The sequence below is a fragment of the Chelonoidis abingdonii genome, chromosome 3, assembly GCF_003597395.2.
Source record: "Chelonoidis abingdonii isolate Lonesome George chromosome 3, CheloAbing_2.0, whole genome shotgun sequence".
Taxonomy (NCBI): Eukaryota; Metazoa; Chordata; order Testudines; family Testudinidae; genus Chelonoidis; species Chelonoidis abingdonii.
Window position 1 is genome coordinate 64,025,937 of NC_133771.1, and position 19,719 is coordinate 64,045,655.

At 42.6% G+C, this 19,719-nt stretch overlaps 1 protein-coding gene across 1 annotated transcript in view; it reads right to left on the reverse strand.

The window, feature by feature from the left end:
- LOC116833400 (F-box only protein 21-like) overlaps window positions 1–18,621 on the reverse strand; it is a 30,330-nt gene extending 11,709 nt beyond the window's left edge. The window contains exons 1-5 of the mRNA XM_032794922.2: window positions 18,528–18,621; window positions 12,740–12,910; window positions 11,358–11,447; window positions 8,978–9,048; window positions 7,996–8,159 (exon numbers count right to left, since the gene is read on the reverse strand). Coding sequence (XP_032650813.1) covers window positions 7,996–8,159; window positions 8,978–9,048; window positions 11,358–11,447; window positions 12,740–12,864 — 450 coding nt within the window. The 5' untranslated portion in view covers window positions 12,865–12,910; window positions 18,528–18,621. The remainder of the gene's footprint in view (window positions 1–7,995; window positions 8,160–8,977; window positions 9,049–11,357; window positions 11,448–12,739; window positions 12,911–18,527) is intronic.
- Window positions 18,622–19,719: the final 1,098 nt, after the last annotated feature.

Here is a 19,719-nt window from a genome sequence, read left to right on the forward strand (position 1 = left end):
TGCGTCTGACGAAGTGGGTATTCACCCACGAAAGCTCACGCTCCAAAACGTCTGTTAGTCTATAAGGTGCCACAGGATTCTCTGCTGCTTTTACCCAGCAGTGCGAGGATCATCTAGCTGGGAACAGGCAGGGCATAATTCACCCTCTGTAGAGTCTGTAAATGCTGCCTCACATAGGGAACCCCACTTAGAATTAAGACAGGTGTTTGCAGGACAGCTCATATCAGGCCTGAGTAAGGGCAGAGTCTGGCAGGGAGGGACCACATTGGCAGATCCAGGTGGTTGAAACCACTACGTTGCTACTTACCTGGTCTTGGGTGGGAAGTAGGGAGAGGAAGATTACAAGTTGCGACTCTACAAAAACAAAAATAAAAGGCCAGGCAAAATGGTTGAGAGAAACTGAACCACCAACTGTTTGCAACACTATAGAGAGAAAATCTGGTGGCCTGAGCTGAAGGGTGGAGCTTAGTCCTGGAGTCTTTAGCAACAACACTAGAGAGCTGAATTCCTCTGGTGGGGTCATTAACCCGTTAGTTAAAAATGGGAGAAGCTTTAGAACAGAAGCATATGATGGCATGAAGCTGGTATAGCCAACTTTGCGCCACTAGCTCCCTCCTTCATGGTGTGTAAAAGGAAGGGGCAAGGCAAAAACACACTATTTTCCTCCAGTGATTGTGGTTCCAGTCCTGGGCATACATTTAGAGCATCCAGCTCAGATCCCAGCCTGCCCATGGTCATGGAGGCAGAAAGGTGGGTTATTTGTATTATCTTAGTATCTAGGAGTACCAGTCATGAAGCAGGACCCCATTGCACTAGGCTGTCCTTGCCCAAAAGACCTTACAATCTAAGTATAAGATGGGTGCAGACAGGAAGTACAAGAAACAATGAGATGGAATTATTAGTCAACATGATCGGCTGCTGGTGCACTAATACACATCTAATCCTTGTCAAGTGTTTGTAGACATCATCGCAAAAGAGAGTTTTAAGGAGATTTTTAAGGATGATGATGAAGTAGCTTTGTGGATGTCTACAGCGAGGTCCTCCCAAGTGTGAAGGGCAGCACAGATGAAATCATGAAGGTGCATATTTGAAAGTTTAACCAGTGGGAAATGGAGCATGGCATTATGGGCTGATTGGAGGCAGGAGTCGACATCTTGATAGTGAATGAGAAATGATAGGTTATAAAGGACCTTAAAAGTGAAGACAAGTAGCTATGTTTGATGCAACAGAAAAGGAGAGGCAGAGAAGGGATTAAGAGAGAGGTGATATGGTCAAAGGGACAGGCTAGGAGAATGATCTTTGCAGCAGCATTCTAAATGGATACCAGTGGGACAAGATTGCCTAAAGAAAAGGATGTTGCAGCACTGTGGACAGATAGGAAAGGTCATATCTTAGATATGTTATGTAGAAAGAACCTGCAAGATTTAGATAGATGTAGCCTTGATGTGTGGACCTACAGAGGTCTGAGTCAGATGATGCCCCATTTATGGGACTGGGTGACAAGCAGACTGGGGGCTGTTTTCCATAATGATTGAGAAAGGGGAAGTAGTGGGAAGGACTGGAGGGTAAGATTAGCAGCTCTGTTTTAGCCATGTTGAGCTAGAGTTGACAGCTTGACATCCACAAAGAGATGTCCAAATTAAAACTTTGCCTGTCTCGGACAGAAAGACAGGTCTGGAGTAGAGAGGCAGATCTGAGAGTCATCAGCACTAACATTTTTTGTTTACAGATGACATTACCCAGCAATGAAGTGTAGAGGGAGAAGACAAGGGACCAAGGAATCTGGAGAAAGAGAGCCCTGTGGACCATCCCGCCCGAAAGTTGGAAGGAGGATGAGGACACTGAAAAAATGATTAGAGAAACAAATGGAGAACCAGGAGGACAGTTACAGAAACCAGGGTATGACAAGGTTTCCAGATGAATACGGTTGACCAGGTTGAAAGCAGCAGGCAGACCAAGGAGAATGAGGAAGGAGTATTCATTCCTAGCCAAAGCTCAGGATAGGTCATAAAAGACTTTATTGTGAGTGATTTCAGTGGAGTGCAAGAGGCAGAAGCCAGATTGGAGAGGGTCTAGGATAGACTGGGATGATAGAAACTCCAGAGAGTGCATTCAGTGAGCTTAGAGATGAAAGCTATAAGGGGAATTGGCAGTAGTAGGCCAAAGTGTGTGTTTTCAAAATGGGAGAGACTTGTACATGCTTGTATTGTGAGGGGAAAGAGACAGAGGAAAGTGGAGGCTAAGGAGAAAAGTAAGGAAGGAGATGGAAGTGGGTATGAGAGAGATCAGGAAATGAGAGAGAGTGATAGGGGCAAGTGGAGGAGAGCAGCTGAGAAATTTCTGTATCTGTGACAGGGGAGATGGAGGAGAGAGTTGTAGGAGGGGAAGGGGAAAGAAAAGATACATCAGGCGAAGGGGGAAAGTCACATCGTATTTTGCCAGTTTTCTCTTGGAGGAAAACTGGCAAGATACTGTGTGGAAGGAGGAGCATTTCAGAGATGGCAAATAGACCACTGGCAAATAGACATGAGATTCACTTAAGTTGAAAAAGTAGAGTTGTTTAGCATGGAAGAGCTGAAGGAGGAGAGAATACATTTGTTATGGAGGAAGCCTGGTCGCAGGATTTGAGCCAGAGATGTTCCACTGTAAGAGAGCAGAGGTGGAGGAAGTGAATGTTGAGGGTAACCCAGGGCTGGGAGTTGGCAGGGTGGACCTTGTGCTGGAAGAGAGAGGCAAAAGAGTTGAGGATAAAGAAGAATGAAGAAAACAACTAACTCAATGGAAGAAAGGAAGGAGAGCACTGATGGACTGGAAGTCATGGAAAGGCCGAGTGACAGGGCATGGGGTAAGGACTGCTGGGAAATATTGAAAGAGACTCAAGTGATGGTTGGAGAGGGGGAACTCAGCAACAGAGATTAGAGAGAGAGCAGTGTTTTGTGAAGACCAAGTCAAGTGAATGACCCTTTTGATGAGCAGGAGAGTCAAACCAGGGCTGCAGATCAAATGAAAAGGTGAGGGTGAGAAGTCGTGGCTAGGAGTCAAATGGCCATCAACATGGAAGTTGATATCACTGAGGAGGAATGTGGATGACTGTGAGAAGAGGAAGAGCAAGAGACAGGAGTCACAAGCAGAAAGGAAGACTGAGGAGGAGGAGTTGGGGGAACGGCTGCATGGAAGGAGAGAAGAGTCGGATGCTGTGCTTTCAAAAGTGGGAAGTGGGAGGGGTTAGAAATGGTAGGAAAGGGAGAGGAGAAGCCCAACAGCACCACCATGGTCTGATCTAGGGTGGGGAATATGATGACAGGAGAGGTCTCCATAAAAGATAGCAACTGCAGAGGCAGTGTCAGATGAAGGGATCCAGATCTCTGCAAGAGCCAAGAACTGGAGGAAGTCAGATACAAAGAACTAGAGATGGAGTGGGTGTTCCAGAGACAGCAAGACAAGTGGAAGGAGGGGGTGGTGTAAGGTTAAGAATAATGGCACAAGAAGGGCAGAGCTGATGGCAGAGGTGGAGAAGGTGGGATGGAAGGGAGGGTCAGGATTGGGGCAAATGTTATCAGAGGTAAGGAGGATGTGGGACCTAGATTTGTGCTGTGAGGGAAAGAGGAACAGGTAGAAATGGTAGCAACTGTAGAGGGGTAAGGGTAACCAGAAAGAGGATATGGAACCAGAGGAAGAAAGGAGGATGACAGATACTGTGAGGCAGAAGAGGGTAAGGTGAAATCCAAGGTCAGTGTCAGGTGGACAAGATTACAATTAAAAAAAAAAAACAGGTCTGAAAGTTTGCTGTCTGCCTGGTGCCAAGTCCCTGCAGTCTGGGCAAAGTGTTATGGGCAGAGCTCTCCAATTACAGTGCTCTTTGGTGTAAAATCATCTTTGTCTCCCTGCCACCTGAACTTTGCAGAATGTGAGCTCAGTGCAGCTGAACTTCAAACCCACAGAATACACAGTGCTGCACTATTACAGCAACACTATCACCTTACATTTGACCTCCCATTTCAGAATAAACCAGAAGACTCAGGCTGTATAAAAGTTTAAATAGAAATGTTTCACAATATTAAGAATTTCAACAAAAACAGTTTTGAAACCTGAACAGTGTAGCGCTTAAAATGAAACTGAATAAACACAATCTATTCTTGGACAATGAAGACAGTTTCAGAGTAGCTGAAAGCAGTGATAGATAAATTGGATTTGAAAAATTCTCAGTCCTAATAATCAGTAACACAAGGAAATAGGTCACAACATGTTAAGCTGACACTGTTCCTTTAAATACACTGCAGTGTATTAAAGAAAGGAATTGTAGTTTATTAGTGTGTCATGACATCCATAACTATTGAAGTTTAAACAATCAATACTGCCGCAGCATGCTCTGCTCTGGTGGCAGACAAAAAAGAGTAGAGGGACTGTTATCATCTGTGCAGATCATGGAAACAGAATTCAGTGTATCAAATTTTGAATTAAATGTGTGAATTATGTGGTTGAGCTGTATTTCCACTTATGCAATCAGAGTTCCACAATTCAATTATTTGTTTATTTTTGTGATTTCAGTAAGTTTAAAATATACCAAATCTCCCAAGACTCATTTATTTCTCTTTTTGTTGTGAAATACTAGGTTAAAAGTGAAAGCTAGAAAATAGTCTGAATTTTTCTGAATATCAGCATCTTAAAGAATTCTGAGCAACCCTATTTCCTCATGTTCTAAGGTACAGACTGCATAGATAGGTCTAGGCTGATATAAGTAAGGATTTCATCACCAGCAAAATTTAGCTACTTGTTTGGCTACGATACTCAAGACAGACAGCCTTATCTCATGTCAAGAGTTGTGCTGCTTTCCTAAAAAAGCTAGCAAGTAATTCTGTCCTTGTCTTCTCCCCTTTCCACACCCAGCACAACTCTTCGCCTTACCCCCATCCTCAAACAAAAAGCAGCACAGAACCAGCACGTCTCTGCACCACAGTGCACTGCCAGAGGAAGTTAGACGTAACATAACATGGATATTAGCAGCACAAAACTATTTCTATTTCATATTTGACTGGTTCACAGCCTCAAAACCAGTGCTACTGTCAAAAGAGTGGGATATGTCCAAAGAAGGGTGTTCTCCCTTCTTCTTGCACCCTGTCCTTTTTTTTTTTTGATAAAGTGATCCATTACAAAATAAACTTTGTGCCACTTCTACATGAAGTGTCAAACATCCTTATGATGTTCTGATCTCTAATACTAATATTCAGATCCGTACTCAGATGTGTGAATTTTCAGTAGTTTTCTTTTACCTCATTTTAAATCCCTTAGTTTTTACTGAAGTCAGCCGTCATACATTCTTAGTTACTCTTTCACAGTTATGCTGATTGATTTAAAAATACCGCCCCCCACACACACCCACTTTTAAGAAGAAAGGCATCAACAAATTACTATGGTTTAAAACTGACAACAGCTATCTCTTATATAATGGTTTTCATCAGTAGATCTCAAAGTGCTTTACAAAGGACATTGATATATGGAAACTGAGGCAAAGAGTAATTGGCCCAGGTTAGTAGTAGCAGAGCTGGAACTAGAACTCAGGTCCTCTAGAGTCCTAGTCAAGTTCTTGATCCTCCAGGTCAGCGTTCCCCAACACGGTGCCCACAGGTCCCATGGTGCCCACCGGGGTGTTTATGTGCGCCACCTACTGCTCAGCAGGGGAAAGAAGCCGCAGCCCTGCAGTTGCTGGGGATAGAGAACTCCAGGGCTGTGGGCGCCGGTGCCCTCTATCCCCAGTAGGCGCCGGGCTGCGGCTTCTTCCGGCCCTGGGCCTGTTGGGGACAGAGAACTCCAGGGCTGCAGGTGCTGGTGCTCTCTGTCCCTGGCAGGCACGAGGCCCACCTAGTGCCCAGCAGGGGAGAGATGCCAGGGCCCCCACCTGCTGGGGACAGAGTACTCCAGGGTTGCAGCTTCTCTCAGGCTTCTCCCTGCACTGCCCAGAACTGCCACCAAAAAACAAACAAAAAAAACGCTCCGCCTCTGCAGAATGGACCGAATGCTGCCCCATAGCATATGCTGAAACAGGCACCTGCTTGCTCCACTGGTGCCTGGAGCCAGCCCTGTCTGTGAGTATTCTTCCTGCACTGATACTGCTGTTTTCTTGTGTTTTGAAATTTATTATTTTTTTTAACATTTTGCTCCAAAATGAGTGGTTCAAATAAGAGAAAACGTACGTATTATTTCAACCCAGTGTGGCAAGAATATTAAATATGATGTTTTTCATATTATTTAACATACAAATACAAAATAAGCCTTGAAAAATTGTTGGCGCCCACCACACTCTTCTGAAAACATGGAATGCGCTACTGGCCACAAAAAGGTTGGGGACCACTGCTCCAGGTCATATTACTTACACTAGGAAAGCATATTTATGTAGCTTGAGTACGTAATGTCAAGATTACTTCATTACTCTTAATGAAAGCAAAAAGTAGTTATAGAATCAAAAAACCCCAGGGTTTAGAAGGGACCACAAGGGTCAACTAGTCTAACTCCCTGCCAAGATACAGGATTGATTGTATCTAAATTATCCAAGACAGATGGCTATCCAGCCTCCCTTTGAAAATCTCCAGTGAAGGAACTTCCACCACCTCCCTAGATAGTCTGTTCCATTGTCCCACTGTTTCTACAGTTAGGAAGGGTTTTTTGAGATTTAATCTAAATCTGCTATACTATACTTTAAACCTATTGCTTCTTGTCCTGCCCTCTGTGGCAAGAGAGAACAATATTTCTCCATTTTTTTATGGCAGTCTTTTAAGAATTTGAAAAACACTATCATGGCCTCCCTTAATGTCCTCTTCCAAATTAAACATACCTAGTTCCTTCAGTCTTTGCTCATATGGCTTGCATTCCATCCCTTTAATCATCTTTGTTGCTTGCCTCTGGATTCTTTGCAGTTTCTCACATCCTTTCTATACATTGGTGACCTACTCCAGCTGAGGACTAACCAATGCTGAGTAGAGCAGTACTATCACCTCTCTTGACTTGCATGCTATGCCTCTGTTAATGCATTTTTTTAAAATCACGTTGCTGACTCATGTTGAGGTTGTGATCCACCACAACTCCCAGATCCCTTCTCAGCAGTGCCATTCTGTATTTGTGCATTTTGTTTTTCTTCCCTAAGTCCTTTCATTTGTTTTTATTGAATTTCATTTTGTTGTCTATAGCCCAGTTCTCCAATTTATCAAGACCCCTCTGAATTTTAGCACTATCCTCCAAAGTGTTTGCAAACCTCCCTTACCCCCACCCCGCAGCAGCTTTGTGTCATCTTGAAAATGTGATCAGTAAGCTTTCTGCTCCTAAATCCAGGTAATTAATAAAGATGTTAAATACTGGATCCAGAACAGATCCCTGTAGAACCCCACTTGAGATGTCCTTCCAATGTGACATCATTGCATTAAGTTATTATTTATTTGAGGTCGTTTAATAACCAATTATGTGTCCACTTAATGGTAGTTTGCCAAGTTATGCAGGTTTCCTTCCTCTAACTATTCAAACAAAATCAGGGAGAAATATGTGTTTCAAAATAGTCAGATATTGGAGAAGCATACGTCTGTTATGTTATGCTCTCCAAGCAGCTTTTAAAATTTGATTAATTCTATTGGAAAATACTGATGTTGGAGCCCAGTGGGTTTGCCATCTAATTTGTAGGGATTTTACAATGGATTTTCCTACCATTCCATGATGGCATCTGCTGCTTTTGTCTTTCCCTTTCTTTTGCTATTTAGCCATTACTCTGGCACTAGACCAATAGCTACCTAGGAAGTTGCTAAACATTCTATACATCTGATAGTAGGAACTACTACAATGGCTTTAGTCTTCCCTGACTTGCATAAATGTCCTAACCAGTGTTCATTTCTGGAGTCTGGCTTTAAGACACTTTCATGGAGGTAGAAAGTCATAAAAAAGGGAGACTAGGAATAAGTTATCTGAATTATTTTGTATAAATATTAATAAAGCAAGAATTAAATACTTTCAGACCTGTTTATCTGGAGGATATTTGTGCTGCAGCCATTCTTCTGGAGCTCTAGCTTTTACGTCCCAGCCAACAATGACTCCTGAATAGCCAAATCTTCTGTGTACTATCACCTGTCCCACATTAAACTGAACAGATTCTGGCTTTGGACTGTGAATGTGAGTTGATTCTAGTAAAACAAGAAAACAGATTTATCAAGGAAAAAGTGTTTGATCAAGTACAATAGCAAATATTTAACAGACTTTACTCTGTTGGACATCCAGTGACAAACAAACAGATTGGGCAATTAGATTACTTTAATAAAGTAAAACTGGGAGTATGAAGACTAACAGTCTTTAGTGCAAACAGCTAGTTTGTTGTTAAAACCAAACAGCATTTGTTCAGGATGTTATAATAATATTTCATAAATATTTTCATTTATATTTTATGTTGTATCCTGGAATTAAATTAATGGGATTTGGGAAATCATCAAGACAAAATAAATATGTTGACAAGTATTTGTTTTCTTAAGTCTTAATTAATGCAATATTTTACAGTACTACAGAGTACTTAGTACTCAGACTCCATAGTTGAGGCTATATGTGTTTATCTATTTTGTGTTTAATTGTGACCCTCTCCTTTCTAACTGAAAACAAACAAAGCTGCTTTCTACCTGAATTTTTTCCATTCAGTCTCTGTTCAGAGGTGATTTTTGAAGGAAATAAGAGCTATTTGAGTTTGAAGACTGATAAAATGGTACCTTTTCTCTTTCTGTTTTAGTTCAGTCATAAATCAAACAGCTATGAGAATATCAAAGATGTTTTAGACACCAGTGCTCCCTGAACAAGCACATATGAACACTTTTAGCAAAGTGTGAGAGATGGCCTCTGCTTGTCATTTAGGAGATTAGTCTAGCAACACATACATACACACTCTGAAGCTGTCCAAAATAAAGGTCAAAAGGACTGAAGACTGCAGTCTTTTTCAGAAATGAAGTTTCCCCAGTACCTGCAAAATAAGCATGGATTTCTTCTTCGTCTTCAACACCTAGAGTTCTCTTTTCTCCATAGTACCAGTTCCTAAAATAATAAGTGTGATCAAACAAGTTTGTTAATATCCTAGTATTTGGATTGGATTATAATAATCAGAAAACCAGATAAAGTTGTTTGAATAAGATGATATTGCAAAATGGTTGATACAAAATTCAATGCAGTTTGAAGCGAATGACAATCTTAGAATCTTATTGGACATTAGAATCTCCCCGTTATAAACACAGAACACAAACAGGTATTCTATAGAAGAGACGATATGATACAGAATTCCTCTGGAGTCACACTGTGGTGCATATTGTAAATTGTATATGGAAACATTTGAAGGCACATTGGTATGTGCATTCAAAATGTGTTTTACAAGTAGTTGCCATACCCAATGTTGTACTTTTGCAAATTAAGATGCAAGCTACCTAAAAATGCCAAATGGAGTTAAACCATTTTCTAGTCTAATAGTTCCCATCCTCTAAGTAGATAAATACAAAAACTTTTAAGTCCTTAAAATTAGATGTGGTAAAACAAGAGTCCTTTGCTCCTTTTAAATATTTGAACAAAGAGTTCACCTTGACCAACACTAAGTTGAATGCCAAGTTACAGCTCAAACCAAAGATATACTGCTGAGTTGTAAGAGTTTATATAAACACAATAGGACAAGTTTTTGAACATGGTTTAAAGGAACAATCAAAAACTGAATTAAATTAAAGCCTTTCTTTAGGGCTACAATGAATGCAGATTCCCTTTTATGCTAGATCTTAGTCATAGCTCAAGAAGGGTTGTGGCTTTCATTTAAATTTCAGGTTGGAGGGTGGTATTTTAAAAAAGAAGAGCTGGCTCCTTTTACTGTTGCTGCTGTGAAAGGGAGAAGGACTAGGAAGACAGAGACCTACTGCAACGCACACTTTGGTGGGGGCACAGTGAGGTGGTTCAAATCTCTCTGCTGCCCTTGTTGTCAGTGTTATTTACAGCTGTACTCTATAAGCTAATGGCATTTTAACAAGTTTGTGACAACAGACACCACTTGGGATCTTTTCCCATGTATGTCAGCCAGCTCTCTGTCAATACCAAGTGCATATAGGTGCTTGCAGAATCTCCTCTCCATATATCATTGCTAAGCCCCTCCCAGATCCTGCTTTGACAGGAAGTAGGAGCAAGTTCCACCAGGTTCCTATAAAAATCTCCATCTGAATGAACTCTGTAAAGGCTTAAGGTTAGCAAACACTTTCTATTGCAAACACTGAAGTGTAAGTGTCCTGATCTGCTAGGTGAAATTGCATCCAATATGGAAGGTTTGGGAAGTCCAGAAGTGTTAGTTTTTATAATACTAAGAACTGATCATTTTTAAAAAAAGGTATTAAGAAGAGAAAGCCATATTATGGGGGCTAAATAATCCTCAATGCAGTCCTTTTGGGACTATGGGAGACCCTGGATATAGGGTGTCTGGAGTCCTATACTAGGTCAGAGAAAGTTGTTGACAAGTGGGGTCTTTGTGGACTTTTGCAGGCTGTGCAAAGAGCTCATTTCTCCTTAGACTGTTTCCCCCAGAAGCCTCCAGGGAGGCTAAGCTCTAATTCTGTGAATTTTCTAGGTCTCAGGGGTCTAAGTAGTGGGTTTTAGAACTCTGCGTGGACCCTTTATAAAGCCTTAATAAAAATACATGAGTTAAGAACTCTGCAGGGTTCCAAACAAACATGGAAATCAGTTTTAATAACTAAGTCCCCACAATGCCCCCAAACTAATGAAAGGCACCAATCTTCACGAAGACATTAAAATGAAGTTTTTAGGCCATGTCACTTTGAAATTATGATCCAGAAAAGATTAGACGATATCCAAACAGCAAGTTTCCCTCATTTTTAACCTTTATATTGCCCAGATGCTTTGCCTGATTTACCATCAAACCACACAGAAATATTATACCCAGCATAAGATGACTATGCACATTGAATTTTAGATGGATCCAACCTGATCCTGCAAACATTTATGTATGTGCTTCATTTCATGAACACGGGTAATCCCACTGACTTCACTGATTGAGAGATTTAAATTAGAAGATTAATACAAACATTACATTGACGCTGTGATTTATCTTCAGTTTGGAGGCAAACCCAAGTTGAATGTTCAAACAAAGTAAGCGCAAAAAGGTCTTTTTAAACAGAAAAATTGTACCCCAAGACTATCCTCCTCAAAAGGAGGAAATTTTCCATGGCAGATTTTTTCCTTGTCACTCTTACTTCACTTCTGTAGCACACTCTCCAGTAAAAACAGGTCAAGAGATAGGGAAGCTGGAATTAACGGTAGGATCAATGTAAAACTTACTATAGCATAAATATGTAATGTCCTACCTTGTCTTTGATATCCACAGCTTTAGATGATCTGTCCATGCATCCAGACTCAAGTAGGACTTTATAAAGCTGTTCCAATAGCCAATTATCCTTTAGTAATAAAGATGATTGTTACATGGTGTGAACATTTGATAATATACTGTATAAAATTGCTTTACATAAATTTAACATGCAAAAATTGTTTTTGTATGAAAAAAAGAGAAAAGTCACTGACAGAACATTTATTTGATAAAGACTCTGGTCTCTAAACACATCGAGAAATAAGCAGATAATTTTTCAATGGTCACTTGTACCAAAAACCACCTAATTTTTATGAAGAAGTCCATTTTTATGCCAAGATGCTTCCTGCCTTTACTCTGACTGTAGGAAATTGCCATTGGTGCTTCATCCTGTCCAGAGTCCTCTCTTCGAGAGTGGCCAGCACCAGATACTTCAGAGGAAGGCAAAGAAATGACAAAATGGACAATTATGGAATAACCTGCCTGTACACAGTTTCTTCTAAACCTCACAGTTAGTGGTTTTCTCATGTTATAAAATATGAGGGTGTGTTCTGTTCTCTTATCAGTTTAAGTCTGGGTTGTCTCATTCATACAGACAGTCTAATCTGTTCAATCCAAGTAGGCTTTTGGCTTCAGTGATGTTTTGAAATAATACCACAACCAATGTAATAGTAAGATTTTAATATCTGAATTGCAAACAGGTTATGTATCACTTGTACAGATCTCTCCCCATGCTGCTCAACTTTAAAACATCAGTGGTACACCAATGCCTGAAATTAGCATAGCCTTTTCTTTATATTTAGGATGAAAATGTTTGTGGTGACTGTTGGTAAACAACAACTTCTTAAAATAAGTAATATTGTACAAGTCACTATGTATTTCATTCTTTTCTGATTGCTGTCCTAAGTCATTATTTACACTCTACTACACTGATTTTTATTGCTAAGGCCAATGCACTAAATCATACTCCAAAAGGAAATACATTTGAATAGTAAGTTTCAACAAGACAAGGGAAGGCCAAAAATAGTGTTATTAATCAAGCATTTCATTCTCACCTTTCAAAGAGATTAAGCACATAGTAACACTTATTAGAATCTCCAGGGGCAGAAGCATATTGAGATACAGCCATGCCGACCATACACACAAGGTTTTATATGGAGAAAAACAAAGACTATTATTCAAATGCCATAGGACATCAAACTGCTTGATAAATGCATATTAAAACACAAAAATGTATGAGATACGATCTGAATGTATTCTTGTAAGGATGGCAGGAGGGCATCCCCACCCCAAGCTTCCAGAACAAAAGTGTAATAAGGGAGGAGGGAGAGAGAAATCTAGCTTTGAATATATTAACGTGATGGGGAGAAAAGATGTTACAACCTTTGTGTCACCTGGAGGCGCTGAGCAGAGTCCGTTCCATACCACTGGGATATGAAATACTGTACAGGAAGTGCAGATAGCAGCACACAAATCTGCAGAACTGTAGCTGTATTAATCTGAGGCATTCCAACAGTGAAACCTCTTCAAAGATGCTGTCCCTCTCTCTGTAATCTGCAAAAGTACAATAAATAAATAAAAATGAGTGACTGCTAACATCACAGTGTTTAAATTCCATTCACTATATATTGTTGAGTCACAAGATATTTCACACCTTGGACTATACTTCAATTACACTCAAACTCAGTTACCTGCATTGGAAGGTGGTTCACAATGAAGTTTATTAATAAGGTGATCTAGCCTCACCACACCATGTAAATAAAAATCTAGTGAAGGGTCACTTATGAATATATTCCTTTCCTCCTTTTGAGGGTGGATTTTGAGATGAGAGAACAGCAGGTTATGTTCTCTCATCCACTCTAGACTTCAAACAAGAACGTGATCTACAATACCCACTAAAACAGAAAGATACACTCTGCTGCCTGTACTACCTTAAAGATAATTAAGTGAATTTAATGTCTGAGGGACGTGCTGCATGGACCGCCCTGAAAAACAGTCCTGTTTAGATACAACATTTCCGGCATGGACAGTGGAACTATGGTCTTTAGTATTGTACCCAACCAGCCTGCCTTAATGGTTTCCCGGAAAGGTCTTCTTTTAGGATGATATTGGAATGTACACATGGTAACTTGCCAAGATGGACATACAAGAATGCCAGCTGCGATAGTGTTTTTGTCATGGTCACATCAGTGCATTACACAGAGGACTGACACCATCAATTCTTTTCAGGGACATTCTCTCTCCCTCTCCACAAATGCACGATTGCTTTTGTAGAAAAACCGTAAGTCACTGATAGGGAACATTTTTTCCCTAAAGACTCTGTACTTTAAACACATGAAGAAATAGTTTTTGGATGCTACCTAGCTGAGATGGATTTCACCTGGCAACCAACAAGTGCCTGCACTATGTTTAAACATCTATCAGAATTTTCTATATTAGAACTAGAACTTCCTTGCTGAGATTTTGGAAAGATTGCCTGAAAGATACTCAGTGCACAGGTTTACTTCTCCTACAGCTTCTTCCCTTTATTTAAGCATTCCTTTTTCCCCTCAAGAGAGTCACTTTTATAATATGTACTCCATTTCTCTGTTTCATTATTCTCCTGTTCTGACTCTTCATGCCATACTGCCAGGCAAGTTATTATTTCTGTTGCTCCTATTCCACTTCAAACTGTCCTTTTATTAAATACTTTAGCACTCATTTACTCTGTTAACAATTTGGGAAGTTAGAATTGTGGAAATACCTGGCAAAAGACTGATTTATGACCCAAAAGATGAAAGCTGCTGTCATGGTATAATTCCCCACTCTGAACCTTAGCGTCCAAGAGATGGGGTACTAGCATGAATTCCTCTAAGCTTAATTACCAGCTTAGAACCTGTAGCGCTGCCACCAACCAGGAATTCCAGTGCCTGGTACACTCTGGTCCCCCCAAAACCTTCGCCCAGGGACCCACAAGACCCAGACCCGCGGACTCTAACACGAGGGAAGATAAACCCTCCCGCACTGTTGCATCCCCCAGCTTCCCCTCCGGTGTTACCTGGAAATCACTGTGATCAAACTCCTTGAATCTCAAACAGAAGGAAAATTCACTCCCCCCACCCTCTTCCCCAATCCAGTCTAGAGAACATAGACCTAACACAAGAGAACATAGGCTTCTCCTCCCCTTCCCCCTTTCTCCACCACATTCCTGTCTCGATCCAGACGCCGCTCTACGAGGTCTACACCAGATAAAAAACAAATCAAAGGTCCTTAACAAAGAACTTGTAATTAAGAGAGAAAACAGATAAAGATATCATTCTGTAATTTTCAAAATGGAATAGTATATTGGTTCAGGGCGATAAGATCACTGGAATACCTCCAGCTAAATAAGCAACAAGTCAAATAAAAGGAATCAGAGCTTAGCAATAAAAATTTGAACTCTTCCAGCCAAATACACTTTGAAGCCTCCAGCCAAATAGCACAATTATGCAACATAGAACAAACATAAGCCGAACTGCTATCTACGCCAGTTTAATTTAAATCTATAAGAACGGTTCAGAGATGGGAAGAGAAACCTGATCTGCACATCTGGTCCTCGAGCCCTGAGTGAACACCCAAAACTAACAGCACACACAGAAACGTTCCGCTCGTCTCAAGCTTTAAAGATCCTTCCGATTGGTCCTCCGGTCAGGTGACAGCCAGGCTTACTGAACTTGTTAACCCTTTACAGTCAAAAGAGATATAAAGTACTTTTGTTCTATTAACTTCTACTATCTGTTTATGACAGCTGCAATTCCTGAAGAATATTTGTGGAGGGTTGGGGAATTCAACATAAAGCCCTGCTTATAAGCTGAATTATTTTGGGGGTCCAGTGTCTTCAGTCATGCACAGGGCTGCCCAGAGGATTCAGGGGGCCTGGGGCAAAGCGGGAGAGCTGCAGCGCTTGTATTCACCCAGCGGCGGTCCAAGTCTTCAGCGGCATTTTGGCAGCGGGGGCCCTTCAATCGCTTTGCATCTTCAGCAGCACTGAAGGCCCCCCGCCGCCGAAGACCCGGACTGCCACTGGGCCAGGTCTCGTGGGGCCCCTGCAGGGCCCGGGGCAAATTGCCTCACTTGACACCCCGCCCACCCCAGGAGCCCTAGGCATGCATTGCCTTTCCTTTTTGACTGGCAAAGTGAATGAGTCTCTTAAGATTAGATTTTAACAGTACTTGAGCATTGTTTGATAACAAGCCTTGCCTCCTGGAATCTCACTCACTCTGAAGGAAAAAAACATTGTCTGTAGGTTCAGTAAAACAGTCAAGTGACAAGATAGCAACATTCTGCCCTTTCATGCTGGGAACCTAGTTTTGACTGTTCTCAGGAATGCATTGACAATTGCTGTTGGTGTGATATTTAGTCTCTGGTTAAAAAAAAAACCAAAAAATGAGGAGTCCTTGCGGCACCTTAGAGACTAACAAATTTATTTGGACATAAGCTTTCGTGGGCTAGAACTCACTTCATCAGATGTATGAAGTAAAAAATACAGGAGCAGGTATAAATACATGAAAGGATGGGGATGCTTTACCAAGTGTTAGGTCAATCTAACAAGATAAATCAATTAACAGCAGGATACCAAGAGAGGAAAAATAACTTTTTAAGTGGTAAGAGACCGGCTCATTACAGACAGTTGACAAGAAAGTGTGAGTAACAGTAAGGAGAAATTAGTATTTGGGAAATTAAATTCAGGTTTTGTAATGACTCAACCACTCTCAGTCTTTATTCAGGCCTAATCTGATGGTATCTAGTCTGCAAATCAATTCCAGTTCTGCAGCTTCACATTGGAGTCTGTTTTTGAAGTTTTTTTGTTGAAGAATTGCCACTTTGAGGTCTGTTATTGAGTGACCAGAGAGATTGATGTGTTCTCCTACTGGTTTTTGAATGTTGTGATTCCTGATGTCAGATTTGTGTTCATTTATTCTTTTGCTTGGAGACTGTCCAGAGACAATTACACTATTTGTTGTAGCAGTGCTTTCCTGTATATTTAAAAAGCAGAATTAGGAAGTAACCTTCTAGAAGATACTAGTAGTTTGCAAATTAGGGGAAAGAAAGGAATTTTGAGAAAAAAATTGAAAGTTTGGAAGATGATGTTTATTTATTTACATACTCTCAAATACCTGAAAGGCCTGCCTGAAGTCAACTACATTTTAGCAAAAGCAGCTAAGAATCCTGTGGCACCTTACAGACTAACAGACAGACATTGTGGAGCATGAGCTTCTGTGGGTGAATACATGCATCTGACGAAGTGGGTATTCACCCACGAAAGCTCATGCTCCAAAACGTCTGTTAGTCTATAAGGTGCCACAGGATTCTTTGCTGCTTTTACAGATCCAGACTAACACGGCTACCCCTCTGATACTTGACACCATACATTTTAGCACTAAACCACAAACAGTCACAAGTATAGATACACCAGAAGGCCTAGCATAAGCTCAAATACATCTTCAGAAGCAACAATCTTACCATTCAGGCTGCTCCCAGTATTAGGAAGACATGTCTCTTTTACACATACTGAAAAGGGAGGCAAAGGGTTCCTTTGACTTTAAGAAAATAAGAGCTGAAGATAGCAGGGTAAAGACCTCTTACTGAAAAGAGATTCTTATTAGAACCCATACTGAAGGGAAAGCAGGTAGAAGAGCAGCTGAGCTGCTTGGTGCACTAGCCTGTTGAGAAGACTACCTTTCAGATACAAAATTGGTCACAAGTGAAACAGACAGAACAGATGTTCATACATCTTACCAGTAACCACAAAATTTGCCTGATTCATTAAATATAGGTCATTCTCTACTCCACAGAAACCTAGGACCGTTAATAATGGGAATGTGATCATGTACAACGACTCAGGGTTATACCTGTATGAAAAGGAAAGGGATGCACTGATTCTTGAAGAAAATCAATTACACAAATAATCCACAGATGAAAAATGGAATGGGAGCACATGCAGCCTGGTTAATAAGACTCTTTCTCTCTCTCTCTTTTTTTTTTTTTTGAAGTTTACAAAAGACACATTTTACATATAAAAGATATATTTATTTAATTCTGCAGCAGAAGCATTTAAAATGCCAGTCAGACAGTTTGAGCCCCAAATGTAGGTAATTTAAAAGACAGTAATAATCCACAAAATACAACTGGATTTTTTCCTGACTTAAAGAGCTACTGAGGTTTTTAAAAACTAACCCAGTATCCTCCTGCAGGAAGCAACTCAAACACTACATTGCGCAAGGGCGCAGAGTCAGACTAATACTTTACCTGGGACAAAAAGAAAAACAAAGAGCACAAACGCTGAGAAGTATGGAGTAAAAAGGGGGCATACAGACCTCGAAAAGAGTAAACAGTTTAATTCTGGGTGAAAGATTTGTAGCCAAAAAGACTCTGGAATAAAATCTTCCTTCTAAATCCCCATGTTTAGACTGGCGAGGGAAAGAGGCTCTCCCTGCTAACAAAACTGAACGTGCTGGGGAGGCTGCAGACCATCTGTAAATTCCCGGCTCGGAGATTCTGGGTGCTGCTTAAGTTACTATCCACGTGCCACAGTTACCCCGCTGCGAAATTTCAGCCAGCTGGCGGCCTTGGAGACTAACTAGAGAGAGATCGACCCGCTATCCAGAGGCGCCGATAGCGGGAGCGCGCTGGCCCCAAAGGGAGACAGACGTAGCCAGTCCTGCCCGACAGCTTTGGCTCCAGGCATCCTGCGCGCCATTCACACCCAGCCCAGCCCGCCGCCCGCCTGCCCGGGGAGCCTGGCACGTTGCCTGGTGAGAGACGCGGCCAGAGCGAGCCGGGACCTGCTCCCAGAAGAGCAGAAAGCGCCTTCCCCTCCCCGGAGCACGCGCGGCCCAGCCGGCCAATCGCGCCTCGCTGGCTCCGGCCGCCCGGGCACCTGCCCGGGCCAACAGGTGCCAGAGCCCCTGAGCAGTGGCCCCGGCAGCCCCTCTCTGCAGCAGGGGGCTGCGGGGGACAGACCTGGCCCTTGGCGACGCCCCGCGCTCACTGACGGCCGCTGTAGTGGCACAAACAGCCCGCGGCCGGAGCCCCGCCGCGCCGGCTCTGAGGCGCGCCAGGTACCCGGGGCTCCGGCTCCTGCTCCCCGGGGGAGCCGCGCCGCTGCCGGCCCGCCCGGAGCCAGGTGAGGGGCTGCACGCGAGAGACTCACGCTGCCCAGGTACCTCGCTCGGCGGCGGGAAGGCTCTTCGCTGGGAGGCCGTGCCTGCCTGTGGCCCTGCTGCGTGTCCGGGACCACAGTCAGAGAGAAGTGGAACCTCTGCAGGAGGCGCCACCAGCCTCCTCAGGGGCCTCTAGCTGGGGACACACGCAGGGGAGTTGCCTTCTTAGTCAGCCTCCCGCCGCTGGAGCCTTTCTCCAGAGGGATGACAGTGAAATGTTTGAAATCGGGTCAGTGTGGGGGCGCGGGAGGCAACGGCAGCAATCATTTCGCGCTCTTTTCCCTGGATTGCCCTGGCAGATGCCCATACACGGAAACCATGAGCCGTTCAGCTTTTTTTACTGTCACCGTATGTGTACTGGACCGCTGACAGAGGCGATACTGGCAGCTACACAGCAGCATTCATTTTGCCTTTGCGTGACAGCAGGATAGTTATCAGTCATTCTGTGCTGTCTGCTGCGCCATTGAGCATGACGGTATCTGTTGTTCTGTACTGTCTGCTGCTGTCACAGGTGCCCGGCCTGAGGTGGCCGGGGGCGCAAAGACAAAAATGGGAATGACTCCCGAGTCAATCCCTCCTTTTATGTTATCTAAAATAGAGTCAGTCTGCCTAGAATATGGGGCAAGTGTATAGAGACCAGTGTATCAGAGAACCAGAGAGCACAGTTTCCTGACTGTTGCTGGGGAGCCTTGCCCACATGCTCAGGTTTTAGCGGATCGCATATTTGGGGTCGGGAAAGGAATTTTCTCCAGAGCAGATTAGCAGAGGCTCTGGAGGTTTTTCGCCTTCCCCTGCAGCGTGGGGCATGGGTCACTTGCTGGTGGATTCTCTGCTTGAAGCTTCAAACCACAATTTGAAGACTTCATAAACTCGGAACTAGGTTGGGTTTTTTATTAAGAAGTGGAGGTAGGTTCTGTGGCCTGCTTTTTGTGCAGAGGTCAGACTAGATGATCATATTGGTCCCTTCTGACCTATTACGTCTATGAGATCCCACAGAAATTATGAGCTAGCATGCCATTCACGGGGGGGGGGTGCCCCTGCAACCAAACCCCACCTGTTGCTTTGCTTTTCTCCCCCCAACCTTCCTAAAGCTACCGTGCAGGCCAGTGTCCACCCCCTTGTGATGAACAGGCAGGTAGAAATAAGAAGAACGGCGCAGCAGCCTCCCACCAAGGGATAACG